The sequence below is a fragment of the Cydia pomonella genome, chromosome 22 (genome assembly GCF_033807575.1).
Source record: "Cydia pomonella isolate Wapato2018A chromosome 22, ilCydPomo1, whole genome shotgun sequence".
NCBI lineage: Eukaryota > Metazoa > Arthropoda > Insecta > Lepidoptera > Tortricidae > Cydia > Cydia pomonella.
Window position 1 is genome coordinate 3,922,414 of NC_084724.1, and position 23,641 is coordinate 3,946,054.

A 23,641-nucleotide genomic window follows, 5' to 3' on the forward strand; every position below is an offset into this window, starting at 1 on the left:
TGGGGTTTACATTTATCACGGGATGTAAGTCAGGAAACTTACACTTCTGGCCAAAAGTATAGAAATAAGCTTATATTTTAATAGAAAAGTGTAATTTTTAAGCGATGTTACTACTCATTAGAAACAAAATGGTTAATATAATATAGTAGAACATTTTAAAAGTAAATTACTTAAATTACTCAAGTTGTGGCTATGATATTTTCCAGTTCAACATCTTTCAAAGCAATTAAAAGAGTAATTATGTTACTTTTTCCTAATTTTTTTTTTTGATGTTTTTGACAATATTTTAGGATGTTTTGATATTTAGCGAGTATTTTTAACCTTCGGTGGTTGCTTGATGTAAATTTTAGGATACAATTATGAAACAAAGACGGAAACATGAGATATTAAGAAAACAAGCTTGTTTTCATACTTTTGGCCTTTGGTGTAGCAACCACAAGTCGTTTGATATTATTTTTCATTTTTCATGCTGAAAGAGAGTTATTGTTGTTCTAAAAAGTGTGCAAAAAGTGATAATGTTTCTGCACTAGAGGTTTTTACTTTCCAAGTACGTTTTTTTTACGATAGGCAATTGAAAATTGGTTTTAAATGGATTTGTTGTACAATTCCATTCTGATATTTAATTCCCCATTCATATATACTTTTACCTACATGCTTAATTGAAAGTACCCTCAAGAAATGCTATAAAAATCATACTTCTGTATGAGTTCTACATTTCCTCCTACCTAAAGGTTATTTCGAAGAGATCGCTTTTTAGCGATAAAACAGCCTGTTGTTACCTGGTTCTATTTTCCTTTAAAAAATATTTGTAGTTTTACATATATGTCAAATGTATAATTGTTGGTGAAATAAAGAATAAATACTCACTTAGGCCATGTTAAAAAAAAAACATGTATTTTACTTCCCTCGTATTCGAAATGAAAAGTAGTGTTTATCTCGAATCAAAGGTGTCATTTCAGCCTACCTCAGCAGAAATGAGTGCATTTCATCCCTTAATTATTATTATTATTAATCTACTAAACCATTGTTTCTTTAGCCATTATCATTAGGGCTATTGAGCCACGGGGAAGCTTGAAATAACTTCCTTGGTATTATTCTGTGAGATACAATTCATTATTTACGGATTTACAACATTATTAATGAAACTGAAAATATCTAACTAACTGCTTTGGCTCAGCTATCCAAAAAGAATCTTGGCCTCCGAAACGAGAGAACGCCACCTGTCCCGATCCAGCGCGGAAAATATCTGGTAAATTATTACCTATTTATAATAAACACTAATGGTTAATGACGGATAGGGTACAACTATAAAAAAAAAGGCTCCTAAGTAAAGCAAGTTGAGGGTAGATGAAAATTTTACATGATCAAATATGTAGGTTAAAGTCAGGTCGTTCAGTCACAGATCCAGGCGGTTTTGTATTTGGTTGGTTAACCAATAAATGTTAGAACTACCAGAAAATTTACATATTGTTTGTTTACTTTTATTTAGCCTTTTGATTAACGCCACGCCTATCGCACGCGGCGCGTAATCATGAACCTTATCGGTACGCATGAAGGTTGATATTGGGCTGTAGCTGCGCGCGTGATATGACGTCTTTGGCGGTCAAAAGGTTAAATACCTAAAGATTATCTCATTGCTCCTCTCGAAATTAGCACGCTACGGCTTCGAGGGCAACTTTCTTAACACGATCGCCTCATTCCTCAGCAACCGACAACAAAGCACAGTCGTTCGTGGCGCGAAATCGAACCTTGAACCCATAGGAGATTGTGCCGTACCCCAAGGATCGATGATGGGTAATAACCTATTTTTAATACTAGTTAACGACATTATGACGGCGTGCTCTGAGCCTGAGTATATTATGTTTGCAGATGACACGTGCATAATATTAAATGAAGATAATTTCAACAACTTAAAAATTAAAGCCCATAAAGTAATACACAACATTGCCAAGTGGTTTTCATCTAACGGTATGCTTCTTAATATAGATAAAACAAATATTATGCACTTTCAACTTCGAAAAATTGGTATATGTCCGCTAGAAATATATGTGAACAATATAAAACTCCCACAGGTTGAGCAAGCAAAATATCTCGGTTTTACTATTGACTCGGGACTAACTTGGACCCCCCATATAGATGCGGTAGCCGGCAGACTAGCATCGGCGTGCTTCGCCCTTTCTAGACTCGCGCCAACTCTAACGCCTCAAAATCTTAAAACGGCATACTATGGGTATTTCCACTCAATTTTGATTCAAGGTGTAGAGCTGTGGGCCACTGCAGCCGAATGCAATAGACTGTTTAGACTACAAAAGCGTGCCCTTAGGATAATTTCGGGCAAGCCCAATGATTATCCAGCGCAGTCGTTATTTAAGGAACACAGGATCCTCACGCTGCCATTATGAATTTATGCCGCGTTTAGATATTAAAAGTCTGTAAATATGTGAAGGCAAATCTCGGGCTATATACAACCCGCGGGCAGAACCACGGCCGCAACACGCGTGGCGAGCACCTCCTGCTGGTCCCGCGCTGCCGACTGGCAAAGACTCGGAAGTCACTCGTTGTCATGGGTGCAAAGATTTATAACACTCTACCGAAAGAGGTCATTAACTCAACTAGTGAGGCAATATTTGAAAGTAAACTTAAGAAAATTTTAATTGGGTTAGCGTGCTACACAATAAGTGAATTTATGTTAAGGACCACTGATACCTCCAACTGAATGATGTAATCATAAACTATGTACCTAATTATACTACTAAACTAAGATATGAAAAAGTACCATTATAACTGACCAAATCTGCTAAAACTGTACCTAACGATAACAGCTAGTAATAATAATATGTTGTGATACTTATGTATACACTACTGTGTGACATGTAAAATTATTTATAATTTTATTAATAAATATCTTAATCTCTTAATCTCTTTAATCTCTTATTCAGAGTATAGTGATGTGCCGTTAATGGGAATAATTCTCAGGAGGGAATATTCCTAGAAACGTTAATTTACGGAAATATTAAAATTTAGTACATATAAACATATATGTTTTTACATTAAACCATTACGTGTGGACTAATGTATCATACAAAGTGTAAAAAATCAACATAAGTTTACTTTTTAAGTAAAATCCCAAAACTACAGGGAATAATCAAAAAAAATCTTCTATTTTTCCTAATTAGATCACAATACCGAATAGGTATGCCCATAAAAGGATCCACTGTTTTGTTTGTTACACTTTGTATAGCAGTCTCAATCATTATTTATTTGCAGATAAAAACATTATACAATGCATGCAAATACAATTTTTATCGAACATTACACCACTGGTAATGTCAAAATCAAGAATTATAGTATCCCGTCGTCGAACAGAACTGGACGACAAGAGGGATGAGCTGAAAGCCCGATCACCAGCGATGATTAGCTTACGTAGATCAGTGGTTCCTGACCTTTCAGTCCTGTCACCTCTAAGACTAACTAGGGATCCTGATTTTACCCCTCCTTCCAAAAATCATCATTAGTCTTTCCTATAGGTCTAATATTTGTTATTTTTAAGTAAGCTTATTACTTATTACCCCCGTGAAATACCAGTTTTACCCCCATGGGCGTAATTAACCCCAGGTTAGGAACCGCTGACGTAGATGGTGTTCTCTCATGCCCGTTGTGCGAATGTGCGCACGGGTCTTTGCCAACAAGATCGGCTACGTCAGCCACACGAGAGCGCATGAACGCCAACAAAGGAATTGAAGCAGTCGCCGTGGCCGAAAACGGTCAGAATATAAGATGTCTCCACTCGGCAAATGTTGATCAGACGGGTTGTGGCATCAGTTAATTGTTGATCTGTTGGCAATTGTTGATCCGAACAGGTTTTGTTGATCTAATGTATGACTATGCATACAAATGTGGCTCCGATATATATATATAATGTTTGTAAGGAAAAACTTACACAATTTCCCAACGAATGTTGATAAGCCAAAGGCTACAAGAAACACAGGAAAGCTTAAAGTAACATCTTACAGACTGGCTAAAACAAGAAAATCGTTCTTGGGAAATTGTATAAAATTCTATAACAAGATACCAACAACATGTCACCGAGCTTACAGATTCTACATTCAAACTGTTGTTAGGCCTGAGGTACACTTGTAAGTTTTACTTGCGTAAGTAGGGACACAGCTATACTACAGAGTGAGAGATGAATATTACTATCTCAATCTAACAAATAGCTTTGTCCTTACTTACGTAAGTAAAACTTACAAGTGTATCTCAAGCCTTAAGGAAAAACTTATTTCGCAAGCATACTTTAAAATAAGCAATAATTGCTTATTTTAAAGTATGCTTGCGAAATGAGATCATGGATAGAGATTTTTGGCAATGATAACGTCGTGCATTAGCAATCTAGTGCTTCAAATTTCTATAAGAAAGTACCTACTGTATGTTATTTGATGTTTTTTTTTAATTTCCATATTAATTTAAATTGTATTTTTTTATTTAATTGAAAATACAGCGTCAAATTTTAACCATCAGCTATACTTTGCGTAGTAAATTTGTAGGTTATACTGAACGACTTTTATTATGCCGGATTCACGAAAACAAAGGGTGTCCCATAGAAATCAGCGGCATCATATCAGCCGGAATGTAAACCAAAATTTGTTTCGCGATTTCGGCATTAATCGTTGTTCAATATGACCTATAAAGTCATTGCACTGAGTATGGCTGGTGGTTAAAATTTCACTCTGTATATGCATAGTGCACACCTACCTATTAATATTGTACTTTATTATATGCTTACATACTAAAATACTATATTACTGTTCGTAGGTATTGTTGTCAACAATAAATTCTGCCGAATTCACGCATATTCCGGTATTAAAAATAAGCCTAGGTATAAAAAATGAGACTATTATATTCAGGTCTATATTTTATTTTATTTGTTTAATAATACAAGTCACCCCCTAAGCTGCTTTTAAGGCGATTACTCTAGTAAAACATGATAACATAATCCACATAAATTACGAGGTACCTTTTGTTTTGTCCTAATTTGGATTCATTGTCCATCATCCCTAACGGATTAAACTCTACATATACGTGTTCACAACATACATCCATACTAATATTATAAATACGAAATTGTGTCTGTGTGTCTGTCTGATAACTCTTCACGTTTAAACCAGGGACCGGTCCGGTATCCCCTTCGAGGGGTTTGGAAGAGGTATTTCGTAAGGCTTTGGTTACTAAACTCTTCGTAAAAATTGAATCAAATATTGCTGGATTGCTGGAAAGTGAAGGACTGCGTGTCCAAGCGCGTTGACAGCACAGGTGTCATAACTTAGAATTATGAAGACGAAACCCTTTTAGCTATACTTTTAAAAGGGAAACGCCTTCCTAGAGCTAAGTCAAATGAACGGGTAAGCAATTCAAAGGGAAAGCTAATCGTTAGGGGAATTCGATAAACGGCCAAGGTATTTAAAGGCTTTTTTCTGGTAAGGGGTCGACGGGACCCGGATTTCGTTGAAAGTTAGGTATAGAGATAGTTTAAGTCAGTTCAGCATCTAAAGCGAGTTACAGACCTACAGACATCCCTTGCGGCATATTACGCATATGCGTATTCGCGAATATCGTATGGCCTGGTCCTTTGGGGAAATAGCTGCGATATTGAAAAAATATTTATTCTGCAAAAAAAGTGCATCAGAATTCTAGTAAACATTGATCAAATGGAGTCGTGTAAACCTTATTTTATTAAACATGAAATACTGACCGTTGCGTCTATGTACATATTCGAATCATGTAAATTCGTTAGGAAACATTTAAACTTATATTCATTCAAAGATACAACTCAAATCAAAAGAAATAATCGCAACATAAATCAACTAAAAGTGCCTTTTTCAAAATTAAAACTTGTCACAAGTAGCCCACATTATATGACTATGAAAATCTACAACCACCTCCCAAACTCTATCAAAGATCTGGACAATGTAGGTCAATTTAAAAAACACCTGAAGCTGTTTTTAATTCATGGATGTTTTTATAATCTTAATGAATATTTTGATAAAGTCAGTAAATGAAAATATTACCGTGCTTCGTTTATATAAGGAAATAATGTTATAATACAATCAAATGATCATGCGTGAATGTATGTGTAATATTATTTTAATGATGTGCGAAATAATTGTAATTTAATTACCTACTGTAGCCCTCTTATATTGCTGTGCCCTTACAGGGTGTCACATGTATACCTATATGTTCCATTCCATCCATGCTTGTAATGTGATATGCAATAAACTATTCTATTCTATTCTATTCTAAGTCCCGGGGAAGGACATAGGATAGATTCATCCCAGAAATCATCCCTTAAGAGGCTGAAAAGCGGAGCGGAAGAGAACTTACGTTAATTTCATGTATAATATTTTTGTTAAGTGAAATCCGCAAGCAAAGGACTTTTCCATATTTTTGAAATTTTACTATTTGGAATTTAGCTTGTCTTGTCCATGTGTAATTAAGTACATCTTAAGGTCCCATTTTCATTTCTGGAAAATGTTACTACACAATTTATTATGTACATTGACCGGACCATTTATTGATAAATAAATGATTTTATTATTGTTTATGTCACCTAGTTTGACTGAATTCAATTTTTTTATTATTATAAAATGTAAGGGCATAAAACAAATTCCATACAAATTTTCAAAGCTCCAGAGATAATTGATGCGTCGCCTCATAATTGATGTAAGCATATGCTCAAACGGAATGGATGCCTTTACAATTTACCTAGGCGCTATAGTTGTCTTTCAAATAAGGAAGGGTGTGATGGAGAATCAATAAAACGCAGATTGGACAAAATTAAGCTACCAAAATTACTAATTCCAAGAAGTCGCAGGCAAAAGCTAGTTCTGTGGAACCCGTTTATTATACTGACCAACCGCTTACTATGATCAATTGAAGTAAGTCATGTCAACATTTCATTGCAAGTTTGAGGTGAATTTGAATATAGTAAACACCCCTATAATGGAACAGGCACCAGTGGGATGGTATGGACTAATCCTGTAAAACAAGTATTTACTAACAGTTTTTAAAAGCTGACAACATTTTACCATACACAAGAGTCAAAGAGCTGCTTAAGTTTAATTTCTCATTAATATTTGTTAGTTTGAAAACTAATGACGCCATACATCCCATGACTGGAGCAAAAAACAATAGGTTTCATTGGTTAATAATATTGGAACCAATTGCAGTAGATTTCATTAAATAGCATAAACCGGTAGAAATTTTACAGATGTCGGTGAAATATCAAAAATACCCGTATTTTTCTCTTAAATGTCCCGTGATTGGTGCCGTTCATATAATAGATTATTAGCTGTTTAATTTTGGTATAGACACTTACCCCCTTATTCACAAACGTGTACTAAAGTTACGAAGCCGCTAATAATCGTTTGTCCCTTTCCATACGTCGGAAAGGGACAAACGATTATTAGCGGCTTCGTAACTTTAGTACACGCTTATAAATAAGGGGGTTAAAGTTTGCCGAGGAAAAGACGCAAAGCTAAGTTTTAAAATAATGAAAACCGTGCGGGGGGAAACGCTAAGCCAGCAGCGCCCACAATTATATTGGATCTATCGTTTAATTCAAGTAGAATTAACAAGATAGAGAATTTTTGATTGATAAAATAACGTAAGTAAAGATTGGATCTTGCGATAAAAAGAAGTCCCACTAGATCCATTCGTCAGTTAAACTGGATCTATTACTAAAAAAAGTTCTCGTTAGATCCATCGGCCCGAAGTTGGATCTAACGAAATAAAAATCCTCTCTAGATCGATCTTGGATCTACTGGTTGGATCTATCGAGAATGGAGGGGTTTGTTTTAGACGTTTAGCTAGTCATTCCTTCTTGTAGGTCGCTTATGGGGCATATTTTAACTAGGAAGTGCTCTCGGTTCTGGTTTCCTATACAAATACAGTACTGGAACCGGGAATTCCTGGTTCTCGCCATAAAAACTAATTACCGGAAGTATTCCCTAATTTGAACCGTTTTTATAAACACGTATAGAAATTTTTATTTTTAATTATTTATTCTTTCAAACTTTTACTTTGGGAAACTTGTTTTTATATAAGAAAGAAGTCCGAAACCCTTAAAGTAATTTAGTCTGTAAAAGTCAAAAGTTCAACTTGAAATTGAACTCATATTTTTAAAGGCTTCTAGATGGGTAAGGCGTCGTCTTAACAACAATGAATCTTTAAAAATTGAATTTAGCTTTAATATTAAATTTCGTGTCTTGAAAAAACTGGCAGTGACTATTTTTACAAGCTTTTTTAGTTCACTTTAAGAGCATGTTCAGTATTAGGCAAAGAATTGAAATTTGCATGTCACTGTATGACAAGGTAGCTTGGCTCAGGTAACTATGAACTGCAACCATCTATGTATACCCTATATATCGCAAATAAATGACTTATGACTTATGGTTATGGGCCAGGTTATCCAAGTCGGCCAAATCTCCATACAAAGGACAAAAATATTTTTGCGTAAAAAAAACTTTTCTTCTACTTTTTCCTAATGACAATATACCCAATATGTCCTTAAATGGATTCCCACTATTTTTGTTACATCTTGTATGTATGGATGACCGATGATGGGGCTTTCTCTAGTGCAGCCTACAATCGGTATTGGATATGGACACATCACTATATAGGTAGCGCGGCAAGGACTGACAGATGAGCATCGCATCAATGGCGGCCGCAAGTGGAGTTTCCCAAGTTATGTCTGTTTTATTGTATTAAATCCTTCATTTGATGATGATTGGTGTATTTAGTTTAACAGTATACATAACTTATTTACATTATATTTAATTAGATAAACGTTCTGTATTAAGATTCGTCCTTTATCACGAACATTTCTTTTTATAACGAATTTTTAATGCACCAAAAAAAACGTGTCTCTAAGAACCCACCCTTTTTATTCAGCTCCCTATTACGTTCAAAAAATCCTTTTCTGCCCCTTTTTAGATAAAAGATAAAAGAAAACGCGTTTAAAGATAATAAAAAGATAATATAAGAAAAGATCTTTTCGGCTCGCGCCTTGTTTCGTTTATCATTTTTTATGAGATCTGTCACTCTGAATAAGGGACACGGGAGTGTTACCGCCAAGTAAAAGCGGATGAATTAATCCGCATAAAATTACTGTTAATCTTTCCGCTTCTTTAATCCAAAAATTGCTATTACATTGACAGTAGCAGACATTTGTGATGAGTAAAATAATTTAATACAATATAATATTCTATACAATCGTGATATAATAGAGAGCTTTTCAGTCGAGTACCGTTTTTAGACAACGAAGCTTGCTGAGTTGCCTAAATGAGGTACGAGATTGAAAAGCTTGATTATATGACTATTGTATACAATACTTTTTCTACGAGTCATCAAATTTTTTTTTACTATAAAACCTAAATAAGTAATGAAAATTGGTAAGTATCTAAGTAGACAAAAATGCGGTAAATAAACGTGCTAGCCCCCGCCCGCCTGTCCCCCGTTCTATGGGAGCGCGGCGGCACTTGCTCGGTCAATTTTTTTATAGTGGACTACAGCGTATCGAAAGAAATTTTATGGTCAATTTGGGAGCCTGTTTAGTTTTTATAGTTGCCCAATTTCGCAGTAGATGTCGCTGATCTATCGGCTACTTCACGCTATTAAGATTTTTCTACAGCCCCTTATAAGGTAAATTTGGTTTCGGAATAAATGAGTATTAAGTTGTCAAGTGAAGTGTTTCATTACAAAAGGTAGGAAGTGCAGTGCAGTGCAGTGAGTGAACAGAGCCCATACATGAAAAGTATGCAATTATAGTTTGGTATACGCAATTTTAATACAACCATTAAAAATGTATTACTAGCTAGCGGTTACTGTTACTGTATGTTAATATATGTTTTTGCCATTAAATGCCCTTACGATAGATGTCGCTAGGAGATTTAGGTAACGCGTGTACAAAGATAATCGATAATGAAAGATGGATATATTCCCGAAACCAAAAAGCTCAGAAGGTAAGGCGGATGGACAAGTATTTAATTAAATTTGACAATTTAGATGTATTAAGTTTTATTATAGTATTTCTTTTTATATTAACTTATTTTAAGAAAAGAAAACACTCGATTATTTTAATTTTCATATCACATCACTACAGCTTGTAAAACAAAGTCCTCCGCCGCGACTGTGTGTATGTTCACGATAAACTCAAAAACTACTAAACCGATTTTCATGCCGTTTTCACCAATCAATAAAGTGATTCTCCAGGAAGGTTTAAGTGTATAATTTGTTTGTGTAACGCTTGCGAAGGCGGGGTGGGTTGCTAGTAAAGCAATAAAGCCAACCAACCGTGATCCACATCAAATATATTTTATGATTTTAGAAGACTTTTGCCTGGTTACGTTTAAGTGTATATCAGGCACAAGTGACCTAGATGTCCATATTAATGTTACCTACGCTTCGAATAGTTTAATTGATCAATAAACTTCAGTTCGTTAATAGTAAAATAGCTTTTTACGCTGCACTAGAAAGACAACAAAAATAAAAAAAGTGCGAGTCGGTCTCGCCCATGAAGGGTTCCGTACCATTTATGACGTATTAAAAAAACTATTTACTAGATCTCGTTCAAACCAATTTTCGGTGGAAGTTTGCATGATAATGTATATCTTATATTTTTTTTAGTTTTATCATTCTGTTATTTTAGAAGTTACAGCCCCCTGTACACACAAACACACACACATTTGGGGGGACACAAACTCGCGCAAACTATTCAGTTTAGAAAAAAATGATATTAGAAACCACAATATCATTTTTTAAGACCTATCCATAAATACCCCAAACGTGTGGGTTTGATGAAAAAAAATTTTTTTGAGTTTCAGTTTTAAGTATGGGGAACCCCCAAATTTACTGTTTTTTTTTTTTCTATTTTTGTATGAAAATCTTAATGCAGTTCATAGAATACATCTACTTACCAAGTTTGAACAGTATAGTTCTTATAGTTTCGGAAAAAAGTGGCTGTAACATAATCGGACAGACAGACGGACATGAATCTATAAGGGCTCCGTTTTTTGCCATTTGGCTACGGAACCCTAAAAACGAGGGTTGTTCTAAGAAAACCAAAATCTTTATATATTTTTTGTTTTTAGAATGTAAACGTAGTTATTACTGAAATAAACTATTTTTTTACTATATTGGAACAAAAGATAATATGTCACGGAATATTGACAGCATATAAAAAATCCTTTTAGGAGTAAATTGAAAAAACAAATCTCTTCGTGTTTCTTGCACTGGTTATTGGTGTAGGATTGGAACCGGTCCGGTGGTAGTTTTTTACTTTCATATGTGCATTTTGATTACATTTAATAATAAAGAAGAAAAGGGTAGGGGGTAGGGAGCAGTTTCACAATTTCTACGCAGACGTAGTCTTGGACAGTGGCTAGTCATATGATTTATTATATAAGTAACTCTTTTATCCACTGTCGTCTAGAGCATTAAAATAAAAACCAAGTATGAAGGTAGGAGTATGTATACCTACTTATAAAAACTTGGCTGTCCAAAGGTACGCACTTCTTACACTGAAAGAGTTTCAAGATTAGGTTTGTATTCGTCATTCCGAATAAAGGAGTAGACGCTGAAATACTTTATTCTCAATTCGAATATTATGCAGTGGAACCTCGATAACATGAATCTCAAGGCTTATCCCAAAAAGTTCATGTTAATAAATTTTCGTCTTTTGGAAGGTTTATCTCTCTATGTGTCATGTAATGTTATACGTTGTAATGTTATGTATAAGTTTCTTTTTGTTCCTCTTTTTATCTGTATATTTTTGCCACGAATAAACTGTTTCTATTTCTATTACAAACAATTCCGAACTTCCGATACGTTTAAATAACTTCGAGGGGTGATAAAACAATACGCCTAGTTTTTTGAGATATAAATATGTAGATGTCAAACTAATTATTTCGAGTTACGGTGATACGCAAAATTCTATAAATTTGTTTACTTTGAGGTTAAATACTTCGAGTTGCGAAGCGAAGCTCTGAAGTGACGGGAACATGTTGATTCGAGTTTGCGATGGAAATTAGTGTAACTTGTAAGGAACTTTGTATCAGAAGGCCTACCGCAAACACCGAAGTTCGCAAATTGCGGGCATCTTATAAAAGAAAAAGTTCGAGTAGGGTTTGCACGACAGATCTGAAATATATGGGAAGGTCCACGGATCCGGATCCAGATTCCTAGGTTCGAGTTATAGAGGTTCCACTGTAAATGTTACTGTAGTAATTACATGTTAGATATATTCAAACCGAAATAAACAGAGTGAGAATTCGATGTATATTAAAAATGTAATAATATTAGTATGAATGAACGTCTTAAATTCGACTTTGTTCGTTAAATTGCTAGTTAGAGTTACGTACCTAAAGGTAATTGTAATGATTTGGTTAGGAACAAAGTCCACTCATTATAAGCCTCACATTCCACACTTTTTTCTGTTAAATCAGTAAGATAACTGAATGAATGTATAAATGAATGAATGGATTAACTAATGAGTGAGTGAATGGCGGAATTGTGGAATGAAAGATGATGAATATACCCATACACCTTTTACGCGCTACATATCGCGCTCGCTCAGTGTCGCCAGGTGAGCGGAAGAGAATTATCGTATTTGAGTGTCAAAATTATCGTACCGATGAAAAAATTATCGTATGCCTACCAAAAAGACACTACCCCTCATCTTGCAACATAAACTTACATGTCCAATGTATAATCAAAGAAAACACAGTTTCCGTCTAAATTACGCAATAATTAGTTTTATATTTGTGTGTTTCTCTGATAGATCCAAACGATTTCAGGAAATTTCGACACTTTTGACTTAAACCAAGCAGCCGATCACTCAAAAGGTGCTAATTGTAGCTTATTTCTGAGTGAAAGTATCATATTTTGTTTCACATAATAATGTTTTTGGGTGGCATCGTCCAAGGGCTGAAATTATCGTACTTTTGCGTACGATGAATGCTCTTTGGAACGTACATCGTACGGAAGCCCAAATTATCGTACATGTACGATTGTAGCCGCCGTGCAGGTCAGGGCCTCGACGACTTAAATAAAACTTCGATTTATAATGAAGTGAAGTATAATCTTCCAAAGGGGTACTGGTTTACAAGGGTTCTTGTCAAAACGGTTCAATGTAGAAGATAGGTGTTGAAAGTATGGAGGATGATGCAAGAGTGATTTGCAATATTTTACTTGATCAGTACAAAGGTTCAGATTTAAATGCTTCCAATTGGCCGCGAAACAGATTATGTGGAGCGCTCCTATTGGTGCTTTTAAAAAGCCTCCGAATGCTAGCCGAGCCCGACGGCTGCGTTTAGCTACTGCATTGATTTTTATATAATATTAAGTTGCAGTCGCAACAACGATAATTATCGTACGCTTGGCAACACTGCTCATGCTCCATGATAACATTGATAACCCACGCCCTGCTAGCATCCTACGTGCTGAAGCAGAGCTGGGGGACTACGAGCCAGGACACGTGGCTCCCCCAGTCATCGCCACCCACAGCGCAGCGCCACCTAGCGTCAGGACTGAGGAGCTCAATGACCATATCAAGGTGCTTTACATGAAACACAGACTTTATGTTAACGGCACTAATCATGGGACATTTAAGAGAAAAATTGGAGTATTTTTGATATTTCACCGACATCTGTAAAATTTCTACCGCTTTATGGTTTAAAAGTTGAATGTTCTATTCGCCCTCGTATTTAATGTAAGCTACTGCAATTGGTTTCAATATTATTAACCAATTCAAAGTATGGTTTTTGCTCCAGTCATGGGATGTATAGCGTCATTAATTTTCAAACTAATCATCATTCATCATCATTCGCTTGCCCTTATCCCATTCATTTGGGGTCGGCGCAGCATGTCTTTTTCTTCCATATCTTTCTGTCACCTGTCATCTCATGGTTCACTCGCGTTCGTTTCATGTCATCTCTCACACAATCCATCCACCTTTTTCTAGGTTGTCCTCTCCCGTTCCATCCTTTAATTTTCAAACTAATATCAATGAATAATTAAACTTAAGCAGCTCTTTGGCTCTTGTTTATGGTAAAATGTTGTTAGCATTTAATAACTTTGTCTATACCATCCCAATACTGGTGCCTGTTCCATTATAGGTTTACTATATCTAAGACGAAATTTGGTTGTTTCATTAATTAGTACATTCATTCTACGATATCATACATTAATTAATTTAAGTACCTCTTGTCAAACTCGTCCACGTCCTCATTGGTGAAGTGACTCGTCACATCAAGCAGTTGCTGTATGTGGTCGCTGCAGACGCGGCTCTTGCGCCTGCAGTCGTCTCCATCTCGCACGAGGATGGTGGCGCAACCGCCGTAGTCGAGGGAAAGGGACGGCTGCTGGACCACGATGGTTGTGCGGCCGGGCGGCATAGAGCTGGCGGCGTCCAAAGGGTTAGCTGTTACGTGGACTTGAGCCGCTGGAAAAAAAAATGGTTTTTGAGTTTTCACTAGTGAATAGGCCTTGAAACTGTCATCAAATTTAAAGAATGGGATAAGAGAATAAGTACCTAGTTTAATTAATAATGGCACTTTTATTCCATATAAATAAGGTTCCTAAAAACGCTATGGGTTTATAAAAGGTTCATAAGAATATAACATAAAAGAAACGCTCTGTGTGTTGAGCCTCGTCCAAACATTCATTATTACTGGAAAATTTTAATGATCTGTGTGTAACGGACACAACAACGTCCCAAAAATATCTACACACCCGGGCCCGGCGCTGAGATTGCCCCATGCTGGCCCGCTGGATAGCGCTGTATGAGCACTAAGCAGAATTATATAGTTAGATTAAGAATATCATGTAATTAATTATAATCTACTAATACTTAGTTTCATAAGAACATTGTATAAAGGTGCGACCAGACCGCAGCTTAAAAAACGGTCACGATACGGAATCGCAGTGACGCGTCGTATGCGTACCGTTTTTGACGCATGCTCCCCACACCGCTGCTTAAAATACGCTGACGCACCGTAAATTGATCTGCGTAAAAATCGCAAAAAAAATTACACGGAGATCTTATGGCAGACACCACACCGGAGACGTAAAAGACGCAACTGTTTTGCGAACAAAAAAGAATCGCGTGAAGCACGTTATTGCGATTCCGTACCGTCACCGTATTTTAAGCAGCGGTGTGGGGAGCATGCGTCAAAAACGGTACGCATACGACGCGTCACTGCGATTCCGTATCGTGACCGTTTTTTAAGCTGCGGTCTGGTCGCACCTTTACTAATATAATTTGGGCTTCATGCCTGAAATATTTGGATTTGATTTGTTTGGTATTCATAGTATTTTCTATGCATTGGTTTGGTGAACATTTTTGTGTTTTATAAGCGGGCAAAGTTGTTGTTTAACCGCTCATGCTATTTATTATTGATACCCGAGCAAGTGAGAGATTCCAAAATTGATCTACGAGCGAAGCGATTGGTTTGAGAAGTGGAATCTTGAGCGTTCCGAGGGTTTCAAGGCACGAGGGTTAAACAAACTTTGCCTCCGAGTGAAACACAAAAAATTTCACCACACCAACGTGAGGAAATACTAAATACCTAACAAATCAAACCAAGTCAAATCCAAATGAACACAATAAAAAAAATCAAAATTATCATTAGAACTCGATTCCTCCAGCTAAGATAAGGAACAACTCAAAATTTGCATCTTATTACTTTGCTCCACATGTGGATAAAATGCTACTTTCTCATTAGTTTTTGAACAATCAAGAGGGCCTTTACTACTGTGGCATGTAAGCGTTCGCGAGCGTTGCGCTTCTCGAAAGTCCAGCTTTAAACTAACCTGTGGACTGTCTTCTGGAAGAAGGTGGTGGCACAGAATGCTGATGCGTCGACGATCTCCTTCTAGCCGCCGTAAAGACCTCCGTCCCCTCCAGCTGCCTCCTCAATTTCGCTACATCATCCTTATAATACTCCTTGTCTTTCTTTTTCCTCGCTTCACTCCCCCTCCTTTTATCCAGCTCAAATTTCTCACTCCTTCTTTTCTCTGGTTCAAATCTCTCACTTGACCTCCTTTTTTCGGGCTCGAATTTGAAATGCGTTTCGTATTTACTCTGATTTATTTTTGGGCTTTTTGGCGTCTCCATTTTGGAGTCGTAGGGGATTTGTATGGAAGTTGAAGGAGCTGTTTCTTGGACTGTGGTTTTGTTTCTTTTCTCTGGTCTTGGCTTTCGCTCTTCCTTTTTCGGTTCTGAAAAGTACATTTAGGTATACATACTTTCATTGGATATATCGTTTAATACATTTATTAATAATTTGTAATATTCAAGCGTAAGGTTGCGCAATGTACCTGTCGTAAGTTCAAATTAGAGAGCTGAATAAGTGGGAGCTGTACGGCTCTATAACTTTTGTGATATTTGAGAGTGATATGATACCGATTTCACTTTGTTCAATTCGATATCGGATGTCGGACACGACCACAAAGTAGTAAAAATTAGAGATTCCACGAATATTTGGCAACTATTCGGTATTCGGCATTTTCGGGCGCTTTGCCGAATATATTGTTATTATTGTTATTATATATTACATATATTACACCTACCTAAAAAGGAAAAATACCTACACAATATAAATAATCGCAGACCACTACATTTAATATTCAAAATGTATTCTTTCAAAGTTGTTAAATACCTCGATCCTTTTTTTTTTAATTTGACGATTAGGTACAAATATTGTTAATTTTGTAATGAGTTCGATTCGAGTCAGCGGAAAGTGACTCTGTGTTTACCAAAACACTTAAAGCGCTGCTAATCGCACAGGCATGCTCCAGCGTTGACGAGTTTCTTAATGGAGTTCATAACTAATGCGTAAAAGCTAGTATTATCTTTAAAGCTTGATTAATTATACATATATATAAGATTTATTTGTAAATGTTATAATTTGTAAATATTGTTAGTTATTTTAATCTTATGTAAATATTTAATGTAAACCTGACTTGTAAAGCAACGATTTTACCAATAAATAAATCAATCAATCAATGAAAGATTTGATTGACTCTAACTACATTGACTAGTTCTAAGTAACAAAAATTAAGTGTTAACAAACGATGTGTTTCGTTAGCAAACAGTTTTTATAATTAATGCGACTCAATATGTCCTTCGGTTGTATGTTCTGAACATTCGGTCGCTAAATATTCGGTGCTTTGGTGGTGAGAGGACCAAATATTCGGTATTCGGTTCGGCCAAACGCACTATTCGTGGCATTTTTGTAAAAATTTAGATAGCGCCTTTTTATATTTGTTTATTCATTGTTAATGTTTATAAGTATGTAACTTTACTTTTGAGTGGCATTAACGTGAGACACTTCATTCGGTTCTTGTCTGATTTAATTTTTTGTCTTTTAATTATTTATATAAGAATTCAAGCCTTGGAAACCCTCTACATCTCTAAGGATCATTTAATATCTTTTTTTTATATTTTATCTCTGACACTTAGAGACATACATCTCTAAAGAATTTTAGTATTTGTTGGTTTTATTTTTTTATCTTTTTTGTGTTATTTGACATTTTAGAGACAGTATACATCTCTAATAATAATAAGTATTTATTATATCATCGATTCCATATTTGTAATTGTATTTTTGGAATTTTTATTGTTTGTAAAAATGGGCATGTAAAAGTGCCCCTGTGGCCTATTTGCTGAATAAATGTTTGATATTTGATATTATTGTTATAGAGAACTCTCTGGCAGCTGCTCTTCTCCAAGGATCATCCGATATCTGAGATCGGATTGGACGTGAAAACGCTCTAAAGCCCTACCGTGATTTTTCCCTCCAAATGAACCCATATGCTTTTCTCTTGAGTGTATAGCAAGTATATAATAGTTTTTCACAATAAAATCGAAGTTTATTAGGTTCATTTGGTACCTGGTAGTGGCACGTCGAAAACGAAGCGCGCCGGGCCGGGCCGTGGGGAGTCTAATATGTCTGTGGCTGACTGCGGCTTGGTGTAGGATGGGGAGTCTATTTCTGAGCTGTCCTGTGCTCTGTGGTAGTGGGGAGGGGCTGTGCTGGGGGGTTCCTGAAACAAACCGAATTATTAAATAATCTAATTCTAGATAAATTCACTCACTGCATGGTTGGATAGAATTTTTCTATCGCTTCGTTTTTAAAAATGGCGGAAAATGGCGTAAAGGACGAGGATGCATTTTTTACACATAGCCAACAAATGGAGTTTTATAGATTATAGACATTTGTTGTAAAACATAAAGGCCTATTTAGATACATAAGAGTCAAAGCAAAAGCAATATTATTTTAGTTCCAAATTTAAAACTTATTTATCCCTAGATAATCGAATATCAATATTATTATAACAGTTTTGAATGATTCACGGTTAGTTTCACTAGACTAAATGATATGAACCGTGATTACCCGTTACCCGCGAAATATAGGGAGCTCAAAAATAATATAAAAGGTAATTCGTTGAAATATATATATATATATATATATTTCAACGAATTCAATTTTGTTTTTAAAAGAAATGAGATTATAATAATATTACACTTATATATATATATATATACAATTTGTCAATTATGTAGACAAAACGTAAATATAGCCGATCATTGAAGTATTTTTTTATACCTACTACGCGGTGGCAAACATGGATACGGTCCGCCTGATGGGAAGCAGTCTCCGTAGCCTATGTATGCCCGCAACTCCCACATTAGAATTTACTTTCAGAATCATCAGAATACACTTATCTCGATTTTGAAAACAACCGAAAATTTATCTTTAAACTTGCCTAGGAGGGAAACTGTGGCTATTGACAGGTTTAATTATTGCATTGAAATTAAAGCATAATAGTCGCACTAGTTCATCCACGCTTTCCTCATAGCGTAACTTTACACTCAAGTGTATTTTTAAAAACACGTCTAATTTAACGTGAAAGTCAAATTTTACAACCTAATGTACTTTTACACCCAAGTGTAATTTTACAACCAATGTTTCCATTTTACACCCAATGTTTCCATTTTACACCCAATGTTTACATTTTACACCCAATGTTTCCATTTTACATCCAATGTTTCCATTTTACCTGCGGTAAGGGTGGTATGGGAGGACTGTCAATGAGGCTGGCGGCGCCCTCGGGCTCCGCGTCCATGGAGTCGTCGGTGCCGGTGACGGACGTGAGCGCGGTCGCCGCCGAGTCGGTGCTAGTGTTGATGGTCTTGTCTGATGTCGTGCTGCTGCCCATGACGACCACCTGGGGACAAGCAGACAAGCAAAGATTCAGATATGCGAAAAAAACAACGGTTTGCACTCCGGGAGTGCCGGCAGAAGTGAAAACTTGAATATTAACGTTGTGCATTTTTGGAATGGTTAGGGAATAATTTTGCACGAATTGCTTTAATTATTAGTATAAACGTACTATCATTTATGTGATAAAATACAATATTCATTTATTGCGCTATCGTACACAAACATGACAATTTATATTACATTAAAAACTTAACACTTCAGAACTATTACAATTATTTAACATTAAAAAGTTTATCATACTTCCTCTCCTGCGCCGCGCCGGCGGTCTACTGGCTTCAATGACATTGTAACAGTTTTTCGATCAGGTCACGTGTCCGTCTTACGAATTTTCAATCTGTGGAATCTGTCGGTAACGTGACCCTGTCGCGAGTTTAACATGTTTTCCCCATCACAAAAAGTCCACAGGGCCGCGAAAGAAGTTTTCACTTCAAAAAGTTTTACCTCTGTTTCCTTTTACTAAGTTTTACCTCTGTTTCCTTTTACTAAGGATTCTTATTAGGCCCTTGTCTAATTTAGATGAAAATGCTGGAAAATATTTTTTTTTTTAAATATTTAAGCCCTGCTGTCCTGCGTCAGTCTATTTATACCTCGCGCATCCAATAATAGTCCCTATGAGGAGCAGTAGCTGTCGAGTAAAATGATTGTAGAATTTTTTGGCACATTCATTTATTTAGAAATGTAACATTTAAGTATTAAAATCACAGTATAAATATATTCCTTAATTTTTTTTTAACTTAAGCCTATCCAAACGCGGAACAGAAGAAAAACTCTTCTTATTCTTTTTTTATACTACGTTTGTGGCAAACAAGCATACGGCCCGCCCGATGGCAAGCAGTCTCCGTGTCCTATGGACGCCTGTAACTCCAGAAATATTACATGCGCGTTGCCGACCCTAACACTCCGCACTCTCGTTGAGCTTTAGCAACCTTACTCACCGGCAGGAACACAACACTATGAGTAATGGGTCTAGGGTGGTGTTTACGGTTTTATTAAATGTGTGTGATCAAATGATGCAATAGCGGTCATAACATGCGGTTCCAGAACACATCATACAGAGTAACTAACGTAACTGTGCATACGGCATTAAAACCCTCTCTTTCAGCTCATTTCATAAAGCCACTCGTATTTTAATGCCTTCATTATGTAGCATTGTAACAGTTACATAAACTACTATTAACATAATTTAAAGTGGCTTCTTTTAGTATCGAAACTACACTCTATTTAATACAGGCTAGTTTACTAGGTTTACTAGGCCCCAGGGACCAGAATAAATAATCCTAGGGGATATGTAAATGTCACGGACAGCAGCAAAAAATACGAGTTCACAGAACAAAAAAAAACGTAAAAAGTATACACGGGTCAACCGTTGCTATGTCAATTAAAACGAAGCTATCGAGCGTTATATGAAAATATATATATTTTTTAAATCTCTTGCAGCCTAACGGAATATCAAGTTCACTGCAGTAGTTTCACAATATCCAAGTAAAGTCTTGAATAAACTACTTGCCACTTATCTGAAGAATAAAGTCATCGTTGGCGTTTCACAATCTTCAAATAAGCTTAACTGGTAGATAAAGTGCTAAGTTTTGTAGGAAATTTTATCTGGCAGTTATTTAGCTATCCAATACTCTATTTGAACATTGTGAAACAGGCCATACGAGTACCTACCAAGACTACTTTATCTACTGTGAGCTTATTTGAAGATTGTGAAACGTTAACGATGACTTTATTCGTCAGATAAGCGGCAAGAGCTTATTCAGAACTTTAATTGCACATTGTGAAACAGGCCCTATCACTCATAAATTTTACTATTGGAAACATACAATTAAATAGGTATATTTAAATATATTAAACCCAAAGTAAGCACAATTGTTTGTTTTCCTTTCAGTTGACGTAATGCATTGATGATTAAAATTGGTGTTGTCGTTTTTAAACGTTTTCTAATGAATCGGCACAATTGATTAGAATACGAGTAATACCTATAATTACAAGTATGAGGTAGTCAATGTTAATATGGATAAACCCATTATCTAAATATATATTATATGACCCCGACATTTGAAATTGTAAATTAAATTTGACGACCTGTCTGGTCTAGTGGTAGTGATCCTGCCTATGAAGCCGATGGTCCTGAGTTCAAATCCTGGTAAGGGCATTTATATATCGTTGTCAAACCCCACAACACAAGCCTTATTGAGCTTACTGTAGGACTTAGTCAATTTGTGTAATAATGTCCTATAATATTTATTTATTTATTGTGTAAATTTGACATTTATTAATTTATTTTAACATGTTCTCATTTGTTGATTTTAACGTAGTTTGTACCTAGTTTTTATTTTAAAACATGATCATTAGGAGATACTCGTATTTAGTTATTCACGTAGGTATTTTGTTTAAACATGAATAGAAAAAAATGTTGACCTAAGATTCATTATTTTAATACATTTATTAAATTGTATCAATAAATTTATAAATAATATTATGTAAATATTAATCCCACCAAAATCATTTACAAGTAAAATGTTGCCAAGACGAAACCATAAGGCACGCCACTGTCAAAAAGTTATCAGATCTCATCTAGAGCCAAGCTTCTAACTCTACAAGCCCTAACTTCACAAACTCAAAATATGTGACTTGGCCGTTTTATTACTACAAGAACTATTGAATAACAGAAAAATAATAAACAGTGAATACATTTTTACGTTACGCCCATGTGACGGTAGCCAAACGGCAAAGACCGTGTATAGATATTCGTGTATACATTTTGATCCAGCTGCGGATTTTTTTTTCAAGCCACAAAAATTACACAGACTTGCGCAGGCATTTGGTATATTTCGGCCTTTACTTGTTGTTCTTATTTTTACTGTTTATGTTTTATAGACTCAAACCAAAATAAGTTGGAAGTGATTTTGGTAACCTAAACGGTGCACGGGTTATTATAAATTAAAATTAAATTAAATAATCGTTTAATTCAGGCATAGCCCATATAAGTGTTAGTAACAGCCTTAAATAATAATGTTAAACTATGACTATTACAATTTCCTATAATCTACCATGCAACACGTATACTTAGGGCTAGGACTATACAATACCGGGTGAGCAATACGTACACTTTGATATGATAAAATGTGATATGAAAATAATAATAATAATTATAATAATGTCAACACTAATTAAAATATAAAAATAAATTCATTAAAATAATTCAAACATGTCAGCATTAATTACAATATATAAATCATTTCATTAATAATAATTCAGACATATCAGCATTAATTAATTAATTATTTATTAATTATAATTAATTTTTAATTAATTATTAATTATTTATATATTATAAAACGTCAAACTTCTATGAAATTATGACGTTTACTTAGCCCTTGCACCGTCTGGGCTATAAAAATCGCTGCCAACTTATCCTGGTCTGACTCTACTTTATATGCTATATTTGTATTACTTACATATGTATGTTGTTTGTGAACACCACAAGTACATTATACATATATCAACAATAAACATGTTGTTTTACACGAGTTACACCTGTCCATACTAATATCTACGTAAGGTCATTCACTTGAAATGCATTACTTATATGCAATTCTTATTTATTTCATATCAAGACTATCAGAGGATAATATCGAATGTGAAATTATTGTTTTTGTTTAATTTAAGAAAAGTGAAATGATGTTTTGATGGTTCATGTGTTTATTTTTTAGTGCTCCCCACTAATATTACCTGTGATTTTTTTTATATTCTGGTGAGTACAGTGGAATAATGCATTTATTTATATACTAGATATATAAGCTCGGTTCTCCTCGCTAAAACTTTTCAGTTTCAATTTTTAACCGATTTTTTTTGTGTGAAATAATAAATGTTAGGTATAAGTAGCTCAACATTGCCCATCATGGCAACTTTGCCCATCTTGGCAACTTTGCCCATATTGACAACTGTCTTTATTTTATTAAAATAATTAGGTAACCTAATCACTGAATGATCCAATTGAAAATGAGACAGCAACAAATGAGGTTGCAAGTGCGTTGCTGGCCCTGAAGATGGGAGGCATTATAGTTACGGTATCATTTTAAAACGACTAGCTAGATTTCTCTGAAACTTTGTACTTACAATGGGATAAGTTATATCTACGCCTGTAATTAGTTTATGTAGATTCAGACTATTATTACTGGAGTTTGTGGGCCTTTGAGTGCCACGTCGACCAGGCAGTGATCTATTGTGACAGCCCTTTAAAGTTCATTACTGATGCCCGTTGAATCCAGAAATTCCAGTTTCTTTGGGCCGTAATG

At 35.4% G+C, this 23,641-nt stretch overlaps 2 protein-coding genes across 3 annotated transcripts in view; one reads left to right on the forward strand and one right to left on the reverse strand.

Moving 5' to 3' along the window:
* Positions 1–23,641, reverse strand: part of LOC133529948 (uncharacterized) — a 276,394-nt gene that overhangs the window by 45,107 nt on the left and 207,646 nt on the right. For both annotated transcript variants that reach the window (XM_061867733.1, XM_061867732.1), the window contains 4 exons: positions 19,117–19,284; positions 17,946–18,099; positions 15,865–16,272; positions 14,254–14,494 (listed from right to left, as the gene is read on the reverse strand). In XM_061867733.1, coding sequence (XP_061723717.1) covers positions 14,254–14,494; positions 15,865–16,272; positions 17,946–18,099; positions 19,117–19,284 — 971 coding nt within the window. The remainder of the gene's footprint in view (positions 1–14,253; positions 14,495–15,864; positions 16,273–17,945; positions 18,100–19,116; positions 19,285–23,641) is intronic.
* LOC133529950 (gastric triacylglycerol lipase-like) overlaps positions 22,740–23,641 on the forward strand; it is a 60,046-nt gene continuing 59,144 nt past the window's right edge. The window contains exon 1 of the mRNA XM_061867736.1: positions 22,740–23,097. The gene's annotated coding sequence lies outside the window, so the exon portion shown is untranslated. The remainder of the gene's footprint in view (positions 23,098–23,641) is intronic.